Below are 18,296 nucleotides of genomic sequence, written 5' to 3' on the forward strand. Positions count from 1 at the left end.
ATATAACGTTACTTTAGCTGACTCCGTTTCCAGATGTATCCTACTAACATTTATTAATATCAAAGTTGGTATGTTATAAAGTTCAAATATTTGTTCAAATATATTATGAATGATTTATCACACTGAATATACTGGTTTTTAGCAAGTGGACATCGGTGGTCTCTGTTTACATCCAGCATTTTGACAGGAAAACTGTTGATTATGTTCCGGTTTTCGGTGTAGCTAATTTACACGCACTACTTGTATTTAACAGACACGGACACAATATTTTTTTCTTAATCATAAGAAACATTCAATAAAATTATAAAAATACTTACAGGTGGAATGTATTTCCTAACCGCCGCCGTCAATTCATCAATACTCTTCTCCTTCTTCGGCTCCAACCCGAAGAACTTATTCTTCGCCTGCTGATTCAAAGCCGATATCTTCAGCACCTGCGGAGGTTTCAGGTCCATCTTTAACGGACTTGTCATTTTATTTTCCGGCCTCCTTAATTTACCTAACTGTATAGGTTCTTCGATTTTCTTTACAAATCTGCTGTATGGTTTTTCGTCTTCGCTTTTCACTTCTACGGATGGTTTTCGGCCAAGTTTGCCAAGTAGTGGTTTAGCTTCGGTGTTCATCTGACTTAACCTCTCTTTAAGTTCATTGGCTCCTGGTAGTTGTATTTTTCTAGGGTCATTTGCTGGGACTATTTTTCTAGGGAAAGGCTCCTGAAGGACCTTGGTAAGATCAGAATCAGTCCTGGAGGATTTGAGTTTGTTGTTTTTTCTCTGGAACCGCCTGGGCTTGGGACCATGGATCTCGTCAGAGCTCTCTGATGACGAACAGCTTTTTTCTGATGAAGATACGCTGGATGCGGTCGATTCGTCATCGGAGGAGCTGTCGATGCCTTCATCCTTAAGACCCTGAAATTGAGAATAGAAAAAGATTTAAAATTATATAAATTTTGACAAGCTTATGTTTTACTATCCTTGGGAATATTGTGAAGTATTTGGTTGGCGCTACAAAATACTTAAGGGGTATTTTATATCCTATATGACTTGAATCTTGCATCATTAGTGGCTCTCTTAGGTTAAGGAAGATTTTCACTGGGTAGTAATTAAAATTCCTTGACTGCTGTAGCTGATGTAAACGGCGCTGTACGGCTTCGTATATTAGCTGTGGTTGTAATAACACGTTTGACAATTCAGTCACAACAGAATATACCTATGGCACAGAATCGCGTCATATATTTTAGCTGTCAAACTAGGAGGCACGATGTTATACTTCTTTTACAACCAGTAACTTCTTGATAGTGATCAAACGCAACTCACCTCCGAACTTTCTCCTTTGGCCAAGGTCTTAGTTTTGGGCACGACGGTCGTCCCGGCCTTGAGGATGCCCCTCACTTCCGGGGTGATCATTCTCTGGGCCCGCTCCGCTGGCGAGTCGTCGTCGAGATCTGAAACGTTGCCAAAGTGAATTAACCTTTAGTGCAATAGCATTGAAGCTATATCTGTACGATCGACGTCAAAGATACGAAGAGCTTGAGAGAATAGGCAGTATATTTTCCGTACTTCTGGTTTTGCTAATGATATTCCCATAAGGCACAGTCAAATAATTTAATTTCCGTCCCATTTTGTACCTTGTCACAATGACAATCAATATGAAAGAGACCTCATACTATTGTCACTGTGACAAGGTACAAAATGGGTCAGAAATTAAATTATTTGACTGTACTTTTGAAATAGGCCAGTTTAAACTTTTTCTCCGATATTTTTTGTTCATAAATTAAGGTATAACTATAGACTGTAACTGTAAATGTAAAAAATAAACAATTATCTCTTCGGTGAAGCCAAAACAAGCTGCTAAGATACTCGAGGCTTATTAGAAAAAAAAAACAAATATGAATACAATTTATCTTTTATAAGCTTACTACAATGCTTTATGGTAGAAAAATATCTTTCGACGTCGACCGTAAAATCAAGATTTTTGTTAACAAACAAATTCATCACTCAGAAAAATGTGCAGTAAAGTTGTTTATGTACATTTTTATACTTTATGGTGATATCAAGAAAATATGAGTTATTGAAGGAGAATGACTAACAGATTTAGTAAGGACATGACTAACGGCTCCGAATATAATTTCAAGTACACATTGGTTGTTAAAAGAGGATATCGTCGTTGCGCTTGTAAATTCCTCTATGTCATTTATCTAATTTTGGGAAAGAAAACCTTATGCGGTTTCAGGATTACTTTTTTTTAACTGAGCACATGTCAGAATTTACGAGCTACGATATATACAATGTCCAGTACTAAATACTAGGTTTAACATGCGTATTAAAATAAAACCACTACATATTATATTATTTCATACCAGGGCAGACGTGCTATTAGTAAGTATAAATATTGCATAATCCTCCATTCAACCAGGTAACACCTGTAAACTAGCATCTTCGAAATCCAACGCAAGACTATTATAAAATCTCAGGCACCTCATGCAACTAAGGTTATCACCAACTTACCTTCAAATCTAACACTACAAAAACTCGAGGATTAGTACCCATGAATCGCAGCGACTCAAGCAAAACAACGAACCAAAAAAAGAACAAAATCAGACCTAAGCTCCTAAACTTTGCGTTCTGCCTCATTAGATACTCTAGCGACGTATTCTTGGCGCTCGCTGATCTGAACAGTTCCATTTTCAACGCGAAGTCTGGGTTACGCGGGATCTCATTGTGTGTGAAAGATTTCGTCAGTCTTTCGTTTTGCTCCATGGCCTCTTGAACTTGGCTGGCTAATACTGGCATAGTCTTGAGTCGCGACGTCCGGGGTACTCTTTCCTCCTTAGGTCTAGGTAACCCGGCCACGGGAGGTTTGTGGGTCAGCTTCGAGTTGAACATCTTCATCTTCTCCATGAGTGACATCTTCGCTGGGTCGTCCTCGTCTAACTTAGCTGCCACCGGTGAGTGTGTGCGTATATACATTAATTGTGCATTTGTGTTTACGATAGAGCCCGGGACATACACATAGTAGAGTAGTCGAGGACATGCAAAAAAGAAACAGCCGACAATCAAAAGAAAGGAAGCTTTTTAAAAATTTTGGAACTAATGCAATTTACATGCCAATATAAAAAAAACTTAGAAGAATTGACAATTTCACAAACTTATTTCAATTTAAAAAACTACACACGTAATAGGAACAAAAATTTACTTCTGCAGTACACTAAGTATCTGACAAAAAACTAACAAAGGCTACTTAAGAAAAGTGTTGTATGCTTACCATCTTCGTCTCTGTCCAACACATTGGCGGTGCTTTTGGACTGAGAGAGAGAAGGCAGTTCCTTCGGAGGTTCGGCCGGTGGTGGTGGTTGTGTGGGTGAGAAGGAGATGGGCTGCGTTTTGTACCGATCCGAGATGGAGCCATCCATGCCGTTCTTGGATCGGCTGTGGCGGATCAACGGTTTTGGGGTACCTGGAATTTTCGGAAAACATGATTAGTTACTATTTTGTGGGTAAAACTACTCAATACCCATTTACAAATGTATAATACCGATATAATACCTATTTACGATTAATTTTAGTTAAAAGACAAACGCCAATAAATAAGAATAAATGTATCGGGATGTCAAATGCGACCGTAAAGCCACGTGATAATTCACATTCGTTATTTAAGTTTTTATTAGCGTTCTCTATAAGATTGCCCCCAGATTTGAATAAAATTAAGCATACAGGAGGGCACTAAGGACGCATTTGAGCGAAATAAAAAATATCAATAACTAGAACTCGTATAGCCACATTTCTTAATTCTCTCTAAAAAAATATAAATGTGTAACGGAAATTGAAGATCTACCTATATCAAATGGATCGAAAACGTCCAGTCCATCGTTTTATCTATAAGCATAGTCCATGTGACCCTTGTCAGTGGAATTTTAATCAATTTGTTTGGAGAGATAATAAATTTCTTTTGTTCTACGATATAATGGGAAAACAAATGCCATTCTGTTCCTTAGGAGAAAGTTGAGAATTTGTATTGAAATTGATATAGGTACTACGTAATTTTTGTTGAGTGAGACAGAGTGATTGAATAATGGACCGTTTTAAGGACAGACCGCGCCAGTAAATGATGACAAATTACGCAGGGCTTTCGCAGCAAAGTTAATGTCGAAAATATAATGTCCAAGACTCGTCAATTCGTATACGCTACTTCACAGTACACGAGCGGTCGATCATTTCATTCAAAATGAAAACACTGAAAAACCGTGAAGGATAAAAACCGCATCGCATTTTTTTATAAAAAAAATAGTTTCCGCAGTTTCAATTTTCAAAGCTATTATCACAGACCTTTAACACAAACACAACCTTAGTATTCAGTTTACCGAATATGATTTGCACGTATTGCTGTAAATAAAATGGACGCGTTCGGCACGTGTATGCAATACTCTCTTGTCATTTTGATAGAGCTTTCCAAACTATGCGTGGCGAAAACCTTGCGTGTTGTCTCAAGGACGTCGGGAAGCTCAGAATTCCACAGCTCGTTGAGCTACGCATATACCTACCTGCGTACGTTCGCTTACAAGTCACACTCCAATAAATGGGAATTCATAGGGGAAAAAATAGAAAAGTAAACTGTATCTACCTTTCGCTTGCTGCTGCAGCTGCTGCCACATGCTTGCTCGGGCCACAACACTGTTGCTCTTAACGAGCCCCAGGTTAAAGCCGGTCTGCTCCCTCTCATCGTCACTCTCAGGGCTCTGCCCTTCAGTCTCTGTCGACTTTCTCTGTCTGTCCATCGTGATCAGGCCCTGCTCGATGGACGATGGAGACCAGTCGTTGCTGCTGTTTGTTGCGTGATTTTCTTTGATCTCTTGGCTCTCGATTAAGCCTAGTTCTTCACCTAGAATTTAGAAAAGCTACGGTTAAAAATACGCTCACTGACCGGGATGAATTTTAACTGACTAATACAGAATAAATGAGATCGAAATGAAATAAAGCAAAATGAAACAAAACACCTGAGATATGACAAACGGAATGTTGTCAAATGTCACATTGACCCAAATACTAGGGCCCGACGCACGTGCAAGGTTACCTACAGAAAGTGTTTATTTTCAAAACCGTCCCTATATTCATAACGGCGTATCCCCAAGTCTAAAATTATCAAGCACAAACATAAACAAACGCAAGTTAATGCAAGCCGGCGTTGGCTGGAACTAGCTCGTGTATACTTTATGACACTGTTGCTATTAGTTTTGATTGCTCCGCTTCCTAAATAAGTCACCGATTACGCTAAACTTCGGAGTAAAAATAAACCGATATGACCTCATACAGCATGAGCTAAGCTTGGATTAACATAAAATGATGAAACACTGACCTGAATGCGGGCCAGAGTCTCTGGAAGATGCACGATTATACACGCCACTGTCACAAGAGACGTTCAGACTCCAATTGTCACCTTCCTGACGCTCGTCTTCCAAGTTCTCCAAGGCGCGACTGTCCTCGTCTAATGCAATTTGGACTTTGTTCACTTCCTGCTCGATCTCATCCAAGGTCGACTGCTTTCTTTCGAGGTTCGCAGCAATGTTTTCGAAGTCTAGGAAAGTGGCCTCGCCGAAGGTGTCGTCCTTGACGGCCGGGTCGGTGAAGCCGTTGAATGTTGTAGGATTGTGGACGCTGAAGCAGCTGGTGAAGGGTGGCGAGTGTGGCGTTGCGAAGTTTGCAAAGGGCCGGTCTGGTTCTCCCGCGCTCCTGGTCGTCAGAGAAGCACCGGACTCGACGGGCTGACTCGGAAAACTACAGCCCGCGGGGCCGAACACTTGGAAACTCGCTTGGCCCGGCTCCAAACTGCAGAATGAGAAAAGAAACGCGTTAATGTAGAACACAGCCGTACACAAGACAGAGACGGTCGCTTCAGTACGCCTTCGTAAATATCGACGAATTATGGCTCGAGTGATTTGAATTGGCATTGCTGATCTATCGATTAAAGGAAGTTTGACATAGTCTAAATATAAACGTCTGATAGCGGTGCCCGAGTTATCGATCGGGTTTCAGTCACCTAATGACTAGTGGTTGTTTGAAGGGACTTAATAATGTAGACACAATGGCATGAACACAGGTCTTTTGATACTTTTTTTCTGATAAGCTAACCTACCTAAACAAGTTATTATGATATAATTACAATATCCGTATATACGTCTGTCAAGGGCGTTATTCTCAAATAATTACCATTAGACATTGAAAGTTCAACTGAAGCTAGAAAAAATCACATATGCTTATTTTAAAAGCCAGCTTTGGGCAGCGGATTTTCAAACCAATAGAACTACACTGCCATGGAAGTACATTTTAAACAGGTGTCAAATAAATGATTTTAAATTAACAATATTCCAAATTTACAGCAGAGCTTCTGAACAACGATCAAAGCTTATGCATCTGCTGCGTCAAGTTGCATCGGTTTCATCGTAATTAAGGGCATCGAAATCGTATCGTTCGGTCATAACATTTGATGTATGCGCACAACACAACAGATAGGTACAGAAATAGTGCTTGACCCACTAACGGCTGGAGTGTATTTCCGTCATCAAAATGCCATTTCTGCTACAGTACTAGCCACGATGCTAATCATGCACGAGATTAATGCAATCGGCTTAATTTAGGACGAATAAATTAATGAGTCTGCGCGTCAGGAACAATACGCAGATACTGGCTATTATTAGTGCATATAATGCATCCGCATTAATTAATTTGCAGACTGTGGCTACATGACTGGGTTAGTGGGTGTCCTTTCCAACAAATGTGACGTAACTTAACTTATTCGCTATCTATTATTTAACATTTAAGTCAGCTAATACATACTATCAAATTGTAGACCCTGCCCTGTGCAAAAGCTGAGGATGCTACCGAGATTAACACATAAATAGATGAGATAGATTTTAAATTAAATTTATGTATATGTATATGTACTCTGCACTAATGTATTTATTTTCCAACGAGGTGTTTGTTTGTAGATAAAAAAAAACTAATAAATTCTTAATGCAACCGTTTTCAATGCCGGTTCGTAAAAACATTTACATTTATAAAAAGTTCATTAAAGTCACATTTTGATTAAATAAAATTATTATTACGCTGCCAAAGACCGATTATCCCATTGTATAAAAAAAATTCAATCGTAACATTACATAGAACTCAGTCGAATTGGAGACCAATTAGTCACCTCGTATTTGGAGTTATTTATACTTTGGCTTCCAAGGTCACGTATTTAGGTATCGACCCTTTAAGAAAAGCGATCTAGACAATAGAAATCAGTGAAAAAGGTAAACAACTTATTAATAGCAGTAAAAGTAAAATACATTAGTTGCAAAAACTAAGTTGCCTTTGACTAGTGAAAAGTTGTATGAAACATATGTGATACTTTTAAATACTGTTACTAAAATATTATACAAGGTACCCGAGTTCCAAATGAGTTTCAAAAGTGAAAACTACACTGGTATGAGTACAAAAATCTATTTCTAAGACTAACTTCCAGCAACCATAATATATATCATAAAATACTATGTACCTACTCCTATAGTAACGCTACACCATTGTGTAGCCCCAAATATTACAGTGTATCATCAGTGACTCATCTGAAAGATATCAGGAAAAATCCTCTTGGAAAAACATCATTAATCCCAATACGGTTCATTGTATCCCTTTGTGTGTGTCCAGCAAGTCATTATACAAATTATTCAGAGGAAGTACCCCATTCAGAGGAAAAGATCATATTAAAGAAAGATATTTCATTACCTCCACTTGCGATTACAATGTCAATGACAATATAATACAGGATAAATATTCATGGAGAAATTACGAGCGCTCATCTTCCTTGTTAAGGTGCTATTAATTTTCTTCGTTTACGTTGCAATGTTAGAAGCGAAATGAGCTTGTGATATGATAAATAAATACATAATGTCACTTACAATTCCGCAAGGTTATGCCGCGACGTGTAACTCATGGTGTTTTATAACGGAAACAGATGAAACGAAAACAGTTTTTATTATTGCCAGTTGGTGTCATTAAACAGAACTGGCCAAAATTAATGTTGACGGTCTCTACAAACAGCACAATACTAATTCTCTGGCCGGAGATGATATCAGAACACGGGAAACCAAATTAACACAAATTACGCGCGGCATTGATAGATCACCAATGAGGGCTACCGTTTTTGTGCTCACCAGTTGGCGCCACTGTAGATGTAGGTCCAGAAAAACAGACTCAAAATTCTTCTATGCTTATTTTTATAAAATTAATACGTTCTAATATACACACAGGTATTTTAACGTCCAAATATGCCATTTTTTCAACCTGTTTAATTTTGCATATATTTTAGTTGGCACTTTTTTTAAACCACTAACATTTATTGAGCTATGTCTATAGTTTACCATGATTTATCAAAGATGGGCAAAGATTTACCACCGTTACCAAAGACATGGAGCGGGCGCAGACTAACATATCGACAACCCAGGACAGAAAAACCTGGCGCCTTCGAACGAGGAGGGCCGACCCCAAATAACGGGACATGGCAAAGAAGAAGAAGAAGAGATGGGCAAAGATTTACCACAATTATGAATAAGGAGTGAAAATTCCCGATAAAAAAGCTTGAAACCCCCAACTCTTCTATGCATTTGACATTTTAAAAGACATTCATCTACACTAGCGCTCCTAGCGGCGAAATTAAACGCGGTAGCCCTCATTCCGACTTTGATCTTAAGACTAAATCGGATAGAAAATTCTTGAACAAACTAAAGTGTACATTCTACGAGAAAATTAAAGCAAGAGAAATGTAATAATGCTAGCGGTTGCACGAAATTAGTTTCCGCTCTTTGTTACATTTTAAATTTACTCCTGTAACTTTTACTACAAGAATCCGACCGTAACTTAATGTATTAAGAAACGGAAACCCGGAAGAAAATTAAAGTAATTATTTGCATTGAGTTTCAAACAAGCCCGAAATTTACAGAACAAAACATTCGATAGCAGCCCACGCCACGCGTGTGCCCATCAAAATAATGGCAGCTGGCCAAGATTCGGCATCCAACGGCTAAGCGACCATTTCACAGCACAATCACCTTTACACAAGAAAACTCGTAAATTAAGGACGCCGCGAGTGGGAAAGAAAAATTACCGGCAGTAAACAACACGCGAACTATAATCACATTTTCCACAACAAATATAAAATAAATGAATTATGTTGTGTCAAAAGTTACTTCCTAACAGTTAGCATATCATACTTCCTGTATAACGGGACATTATTCAAGCGTTTAAAACGCTTCATTCCCGTCTATAAAGAAAGACATGGTAAGTTTCGTGTAGACTCGACTGGCATTTTCTCAAATTCTTTCGAAATTATGTAGTATTTTTCTTATTATAAAGATCAGAAATAATTACGGTAAAGCGATCAGAAAGCTCGAAAAGTAATGTTAATAACAGTTTTACATACCTAGAAGTTATAGACCGCATTTCTTCGACAGTGATGGGCTGCGTCTTGTAACGGTCGCGGTCGCGCTGTTTTGATCTTGATGTCGAAGGCTGGTCTCTAGGAGAAAACTCTTTGGTAAGAGCCTGCTCCATACTTTTTATACGCGCGGCAATTGAAGGAAACGGTTTAGGATTACTACCTTCAACTTCCTGAGAGTTTTCTTGATCCCACAGATCAAAACGTGCGTTTTCACTATTTTCATCGACTTTTAATCGGCGATTGTTTAATATCGACAGCAGTTCATCGTTGACTTCTCCAAGTAAGCTTTTAGATCGAGGGTTCGTTTTCGGTCGGAGGTTTCTTCGTCCCAGCACAGCACTCGGGTAAGGATTTTTAGCGCTCTCTTCCGGCTCTAGCGAGAGATTCAACACGCGTCGCGGTCCAGCCGCCAACAAGTCGTTCGCATCGCGACTGAAATTCGTGACACTGATGTTCGCAACGTTGTCCGCACAAAATGAGAGCCGTGGGCGCGGCGATTGGCTACGTTCCCTAGTGAGACTCGAACCTCTCTGCTTTAAAATAGGCCTTACAGTAGCTTCACATTCCGACCCAGAATGGTCTGACGTGCGTGACCTAAGGAGTGACGACCGGCGAGAACTTCTGTCGTCTTCGCTCAGATCGAAACTAGAAGTGTGTCCCTCATCACCTGACAACTTTCTGCATGATTTCAAAATTGGCTTTTTCGGAAGTTCAAAGTCATATTCTTCGTGTTCCACCGATTTTTTCTTCAAAATAGGCCTGGGTGTGTCGGAAATAGGTATATCGACACATGGCCGCTCTTCAGAAAAACTCTTTTTCTTTAAGATTGGTCTTACAGTTTCCTTGTCATCATCAACTATCTCGGCGCCGCCAGCGGCTGCCAATAAAACTGCTTGAGCAATTGAAACGTGAGACGACGTTGTGCTGCTACTAGAACTAGAATTAGATTTCCGTTTCAATATGCCATGCGGTTCAGGGGAGCTGTGAGACAAATCCTCGTTAACGTGTTCTTCTTCTCTGCTCATTTTTCTCTTTAGTATTCCCTGTATTTGTCCATCAGGTGATCTGTTTCTAACAACATCTTCTAAAGATGATCTGCGATTTTTTAATATTGGTTTGTTCGTATCCGGTGATCCGTCTTCGGCGAATGATACTTCTGGGCTGCAGGATCGCCTCATAGCGACCTGAGATTCATCTAAGCTGCGACGCTTCTTCAATATCCCTTGTCGTTGGCGGTCAGAGCGACATTGACGTGGTTCGATAACGCTCGGAGAAAATGTGACCGGTGGAGAAGCAATCGTGTGATTAGAAGCATTATTAATTGCACTGTCTTCATTGATAGATTTTCGTTTCAAAATAGACACAGGTGTATGATTACAGGACGTCGACGTTGCATCAAGACGGCGAAATTGACTAGAAGTATCATTATTGAGATCAGAAAACATTGCACTTTGTTTTTCAAAGTCGATCAACCTCTGAGCTGCCGTGTCAATGTCCCTCAACCTTTCAGTTACACCTCTCTTCTGTGTTGGTTTCTCGTTAGTAAGACCAAAAGTGAAAGCATGACCATTAGTTTTGTGTTCAGAAGTCGATGCAAATAACGCTGTGTCAAAACGTGGCTCAGACGAGTCTAAATTTATTTTATTACTATTTAAGTTATTCGATAATTTGTTAACCCTATCTAAAGTTTGTTTAGTCAACGCAGCTAAGCTATCCATCTCCTGCGAAAGTCTAGAGCTACTAGTGTGTGGTATCATAGTTTCATGTAGAGTCGACATTTTCGTAGAATCTTTGCAATTTTCTAGGCTAGTTCCGACTTTCGCCTCAGGCTTAGCAACTTGTAAATTGTCATTTAATATATTCTTTCTAGAAGATGCGTTTTTAGCAACATTCGTGTCTCCTGAAGATTTATTCTCTAAACTAGTCAGTCTTTTCTTTGAATTATGATATTTTTCACTAAGACTTTCATATTCTTTTTGAGCTCGATGTCTTCTATCGTTACGATTACTTTCGGTATCACTTTTTGCCTTCTCCGGGCTTTTACTTAAGGACTTGCGTCTCAATGGCTCCGCCTTTGATTTATTTTCAACTTTCAACGTCTTATCTTTTTTGGGTTCTTGTTTTATCGGTGATATGGAAGTTCTTGTTTGTTTTTCAACAGGTTTCTTGGAAAGAGGTATACAGCTAGGCTTAGTGGCAGTTTCAGAACTTCTTCTCCTTTCTGTCGATTTCTGAGTTGAAACGGTAGGAGGAGAGGATTTTGGTGGCGAGGTTTTGATTCCGAAAGATAGGTTAAAGTTAATTTTAGGAGATAGTTTGGAAGACGGCAGTGCGTTTTCAGTCTTGGTGTGTGGTGCTTCGAGAGATCGACGGTTTCTTGTTTTCACGACAGTTCCTGAAACAAGCATAGAAAACTGGTTTGATTGTATATTTAAAAAAAAATAAGACTAAAGCGGCATGAATAATTTGGATAGTTGGAGCGGAAGCGGACGTTATTGACCTACACGAGTGTATTGTTCAACGCAAGTTCACTGACAGCTGCGCAAACGCCTATAGCCATGACGTTTCGCGCGATATGGCAACCGGGGGCTATTGTTACAAACGCTATGCCCGTTGTATTGTATAATACATGTGAGTAGAAGAATGCCTACAGGGCAAGATTAACATAAATACCGGTCATGGCCCCATAAGTACGAGAAAAAGTATCCATACAGGCAAATAGAAGAAAACTAAATGCAAATCTAAGGCCATTCATTAATAAACCTTTGATTAATAGTTATTGCATTGCATCTGACAAACGATTATTCAAATAGATTATTCCAGGATGCTCATATAACCTGCAGTAATAAAACAGATATGTATTTCATTGGAGATTATTTTATGAGGCTATATTGACGCACGCAGCTAACGTGTTTGTAGCGTGATTATAGCCATATCGTATCCGGAGGAGCCCAAATTGGTATGTTTCGATAATTCTTTTTGTTTTACGTTAAAAAAAATGGCCGAAATGTAATGATGTGATATATTTTTAGAATCGCCTCAAAAAGCCCTTTCGTATGATACCACACACGATAGGTTTTGGAAAAAGAAAATTTTTTTTTCGTACAAAAAATAATGTTTTATCACTCCCCCCCCCCCCAACCCGGGAAAAATTTTGTTTTGACCTCTAGTATGCGTGTGCCAAACGGCTAACCTGTACATCGATTTGCGGTTTTTTAATTCGAACGGGTTACACTATATGACAAAAACAGTTCCTTTGCCCAGACTGAAATGTTCAAGAGCGAGAATCAAGCGATTCAATCACGTGCGAATCGTCGAAGGCTGTGGTCTATGTGGTATGTGGTTTTCAACCGCGACCGTGGTGTTCCGTGCGACAACATGATTTCTATTACGGATATCAGTCGAGTGCACTTGACATTTTTTTAGCGAGAATGTGCGATATCATGCAAGGACAGTTACACGATTAACAGATAGAAATTATGACATTTAGAAGACGTATTTTTCTTATAAAGTAAACGAATACGGTTTTTGGTCATTGCAGTTAAACGAAACGGTCGTTAAACGTAAATTCATATTTCTTACATATACGCAGCGAGCGTACAATGCTCTACGAATACAGTACAACAACGTTTTCAGGATGCTCATGGGACTGCCACGTCACTGTAGTGCGTCCGGAATGTTCGCGGAGGCGCACACGGACGACTTTTTTGCGATTATATTCTTTATTGTATTGCAGTCATGTTCATAATACATTAGGCGTTACAGTTTGAGGATGGTAGGTACATGACACCCTGTCAGGGCACTCAATTTTCTTAAGTAAGGTAAAATTACATGCATCTCATACAAATAGTAATAAAATCTATATTTATAACTTTATTTATACGCAACAGATCGGCGTCACTTATGCGGAGACTGTGTGGCAGTAACAATAGTATCCTGAAAACGTTGGCAGGTAAGATGGATGCACCATTACTCAAACACTGGAACAGTCTACACGTGGCCGCAACAGATGTTGAGAAATGGTGCATCTAGATTGCCTAGATTTTATTCTAGCTGTTATTGTATTTTATTTTATAATTTATGTGTGTGTTTTGTGAATTGTAATTGCATGTCACTAACCTTATTTCATTTTAAGTTTTGTTGTACTTACTAACACTATATGGATCAAAATGATTCGAATTAAATAAATAATTGAAAATAATTGAAATTGAAAGAAATGTCGCATAATGTCGATAATTGCGACAAATGTTCTGGAATTTTATTGAAATTTTAGTAAACGTATACTTTTCTTATAAATATTTCCTAATAGGGTCACGCGACTTGTCCTACATTCCGTCCTAATTCGCCTAGTTAGCCGTGACGTCATTATACAGTTAATGTAGGGTTGAACTGTTCGATTCTCTAGGTATTTTGTTGACTACAACGTGACTCAGCAATTACCCTACGCCAGTCAACGTAAAAGGTCAACCTTACCTTTTGTTTGCTCTAATAAATACCTTTCAAAATTAGACGATTTTATATATTTTACTGAACTACATTAGAATCAACCCTAGAGAAATTGGTTCAGATTTCTCCACAAGTTAACAGCAGCTTTTATTACTGCAAAATGGCCTGCTCAATTACAACGAAATAATTAAATTACACTGAACATTTAAATATGACCTAAGCGAGCTAGACTTAACAATTACATAAAACAAACAATTCGTGTTTTACTTCGAACTAGCAGTCTGTGAAAGTTATTTCAGCATGATTACTTCGAATTAAAATAATGAATAGTTTTCTCATTGTTTAAATTGTGCTCCAATTCAAATGAAATAATCCTACTTTGTTTAATTCTTGTTTATTATTTTTGTCCAGCGTTTAATTGACAATGAAAAACTTTCTTCATCGTCATCGTAATTATTCACACTAGGTATATAAAGGTGTATGTGTATGTCTATTTGTATTAAGTATATGTGTAAGTTTATCAATACAGTTTAATATTCATCTCAGTCTTGGTTACAATTTCATTTATTTTAAAAGACACTGCACTGCATCTACTTAATCTTTCTGGTTTAGCCCATTGGTTGACTGGTAGAGAATACCTTAAGGCAAGAAGTCTGCCATTTGTACTTTCATGTATTGTGCAATAAAGATTAAGGAAAATTCCTTTCAGGATTTTTACAATTAAACTAGCAGGACCATTTAGTTTAAAATATATGAGCCAGGAACTCTTACCAAGAAGTCTGGTTGCAAGCTAATTATTGCTAAAGCTTAATGTGCTCCTAGTTTATTTCATTGTGATTTTGATATTTTCTTTATTTTTCAAGCATATCTAAACATAATATACGTACTTAATCAATGTATCACTTATTTGCCGATGCTGAATCCATTTTAAATACCGCACCATAATAGGTTTGCTTAGCTTAGTTACTTTTGTACAATAATTGTTCAAACTAAAATAAGCAAAGTACCACATTGAGTGCGTAGAGAATGCGAATAATAGATTATTTCAAAAACCATTCACAGGTACATATCAAAACACCTTTTTCACACGTACAGAACAATCGTGTGTTATACTAACACGAATCGAGCAATAACAAGTTTCCCCGATTGTAATGGTCATATATGACAACATTCTACTGTCACTATTTTTACAACAAATTGAAACATGTGGTCATTTCACTGAGCCTGAAATAATGAGCACACAATTCAAGCCTTGCTCCAAGACAATGACTGACGAGTGACATCCTTGTCTATGAATCCATCTTGGTTACAATGGTTACCTACTCATACTCGACCTTTATGGGCTGTTTACACGATACCCTAAGGAAAAATCTTAGTCCTACCTAAACCTAGTCTTTACGACTTGTCAGAAATGTTAACAATGTCAAACAAAACACAAAACGACTTAGGTATAAGTACAAATACAAATACGAACCTCGCGTCGAATGATGGTATGGGAATAAAAATACCGAAAATCATATTTCTTCAATTCCTTATTTTTTAATTCAGTCAACAAGGAACAACGCGAGAGGTATAGAAGTAGAACCCTTGTATAGCAAGGTATCAAGACCTCAGCTCAATTTTAGAATTTTCACATAAATAAAATTAATTAAAAACATCTTCCTTAATTTCACCTAGGAATTTGATGACAAAGAAATATTTTCACGAAATATCCTTAAATAATCGCGAATGCTCAAGCCGACGAAATTGGAACTTCACTGAGTATTAAACCTTCTGAGTTAATTAAGCAGCACTTGTGAATGTTAATGAGGTACAAAGATGGCGATACAGTTTCAAAGCAGTGTAATATTTCATCAACTTTCCCTTAATACGCATTGAATTGTGTGTTCATTATGCTGAAAGCCTCACTGCGGTATACTGATATCAAAGATCAGAATAATATTACAGTATGACACTTTAAAAGAAAGAAATCTACAGTCGCGCGTTTTTGTCCAATTCCATTATTTTCTGATGAGATTCAGTTTATTCAGTTGATAATAAATAACAGTTTTTAATTGCAATTGCTAGGTTTCGTAGGAAGTTTACGTATAGTATGCGGTCTATCTACTGAGCTCGTTCACTTACCTGTACTGACAATGGCATTCTGTTAAACAAAAGCCATTATTTCTTTTGTGCCTGATCGCGTGGCTATTGTGTGGGAGCCTCAGGCACAAAGGCCACGCGCTCAGGCACAAAAGACATAATGGCTTTTGTTTAACATAATGCCATTGTTAGTACGTAAGTGAACGAGCTCAGTAGAGATAGCGTTAACTATACCTATACACTTATCTGTCATATTATTTTAAAATACTTCGAAGCTTCAGAAGGCTGAACCTTCGAAGTATTTTAAAAGCCGTAATAGGCAACTAGAATTACGCTTATCAAGTTACTTTCGTACTCTAGAAGTTTTTATACTGTACTTAATGCTGGGTATTAAATGCGAGGATAATGACTTGACGTTGAAAGCCGCCGTAATGAGTTTTATAACCAGATTAGTAATTACAGACTAGGTGTAAATTAAATATAATGACAGATAATTTCCTTTATTAACTATGATAGATATAAGGTCGTATTACAATAACTATCTATTAACTCCTAATAGCGTAATAACTAGAATTTTATAACTACAGGATTACTGATGCCGTTAATTCAGTTGATGGTTTGTTATTGCATAACCAAGAAGACAAGACGAGACAAGAAGAGTAAGACTTTTTATTAATGAAACTAAAAAAAAAACGACTTTCATACTGGTTCCAAAATAATTTATCAGAAGGCAGATAAAGAAGAGTAAGAAAGTTACGTTGTGATTTTCTTGTAGAAAGTAGGTGTGTTTTTTGACTAAAAGCAGTTGTTAGACTAGTTACTTTACATGTTTTATTTTAAAATTGATTTTAATTAAATAAAATTTATTTTCAGGCAAACAAGGCCCACATACCTTACAAAGTAACATACATACAATAATAAAATAACTCACTCAGGTAGGCAGGTAGGTACAAGGCAGGTAGGCAGGGTTTACTATGGCAGCTACGTAATATAATAAAAATCAGCTTCATGCAGCCAAGTCTTTAACAGTCGGTATCTGAACTATCTGATCAGAATAACTTCTTAATAACCACGATATATTCTAATCATTTGATAAAGCGAACTTTCATTATTAAATAAAAACTGAATTAAAGTCGGAATTTCCTACCAACTGTCGTGTAGTGAGACAATTTGTATTAAACAAGGTACGTGTCTAGACGAAGGTGTTGTTAGACAAAACTCGTTAGCCACGCTGCGCGGTCCTCAAAGGACATCATATTCGGTCCAGTTGCTATCTATGCAACCTGTGTGGCAACTATCTATACTACCATCTCATGCTATATTGTCTTATATAAGTAGATTGAATAATTTAGGGTGATGGAATATTATAAAATGTCCCTATCTATGTTTCGCTTTACGAATAATGTGTAAAATGGTCTTGTTCGTACACCGTTAATTTACTTGTAGTACTTATTTGTCCATAATCGTTATTGTTACTCGGGAGGATTGGGTAAATGTTGTCCAAACCATATGATTTACGTCGAGCTCCCACGATGAAATGGAACCTTATTAAAGCACTAATTAAACACATGTGTAATTTTTAAATAAAAATATAGTCCCAAAAAATACGACTAAGTAAAGTTGTACCCATAATTAACGATACGGTCTTTAATTAATTCAATGAAACGAGCTGCAAAAACTTCACACGAATTACGAATTACATCGGTACATTTCGCACCCCTATTTGTATAGTCTGGGGCGATGACATCGCACGTCAATGCGCTAACTCTTCACGCCATGCGTGTCGGATAGTACTAACAGCAACACACAAAATTGTCTGTAAGTGTATCTTATGGCTTTGGAATAGGGTTTACAAATGGTAAGTCAGCGATGTGCAAAAACATTCGCCCTGTTATTTCAAAACTTTCAAGTCACTAATTTATTCATTGTGAACATATTTAATTCGACTGTTTATTTTGTCTATATTTGGAAGAGAAAGAAAATACATCTGTATATGGCCACAAAACAGTAGGTACATAAAGAAAAAGAAGACATAAAAAACATAGGACGCTAAAATAGGATCCCATAAAGTAAAATATTTGAAATTTGCCTTTGAACTTCATGCTTTGAATGCATCCTTGCTTATGCTTATGTTACTCATCAAACTGAACGAATTTATCTTGTATTGAAGTCGTAAGAAAATATAAGTACCGAATTATATGTACGTACCGAATGCCCTAAAAGTCCGAAATTCTAACTATACGTGTATAAATAGTTACTTATTAAAATGATATTGCTTTGTAAAACGACCTATTTTA

At 37.6% G+C, this 18,296-nt stretch overlaps 1 protein-coding gene across 5 annotated transcripts in view; it reads right to left on the reverse strand.

Annotated features, from left to right (window-relative positions):
• LOC134745597 (supervillin-like) overlaps window positions 1–18,296 on the reverse strand; it is a 247,688-nt gene that overhangs the window by 104,507 nt on the left and 124,885 nt on the right. For 4 of the 5 annotated variants that reach the window (XM_063679671.1, XM_063679672.1, XM_063679674.1 and 1 more), the window contains 7 exons: window positions 9,454–11,866; window positions 5,353–5,822; window positions 4,621–4,878; window positions 3,265–3,456; window positions 2,603–2,938; window positions 1,317–1,444; window positions 318–908 (listed from right to left, as the gene is read on the reverse strand). In XM_063679671.1, the coding sequence (XP_063535741.1) occupies window positions 318–908; window positions 1,317–1,444; window positions 2,603–2,938; window positions 3,265–3,456; window positions 4,621–4,878; window positions 5,353–5,822; window positions 9,454–11,866 (4,388 nt within the window). The remainder of the gene's footprint in view (window positions 1–317; window positions 909–1,316; window positions 1,445–2,602; window positions 2,939–3,264; window positions 3,457–4,620; window positions 4,879–5,352; window positions 5,823–9,453; window positions 11,867–18,296) is intronic. The other variant, XM_063679673.1, reaches the window with a different exon arrangement.

Source organism: Cydia strobilella, chromosome 11 (assembly GCF_947568885.1).
Source record: "Cydia strobilella chromosome 11, ilCydStro3.1, whole genome shotgun sequence".
Taxonomy (NCBI): Eukaryota; Metazoa; Arthropoda; class Insecta; order Lepidoptera; family Tortricidae; genus Cydia; species Cydia strobilella.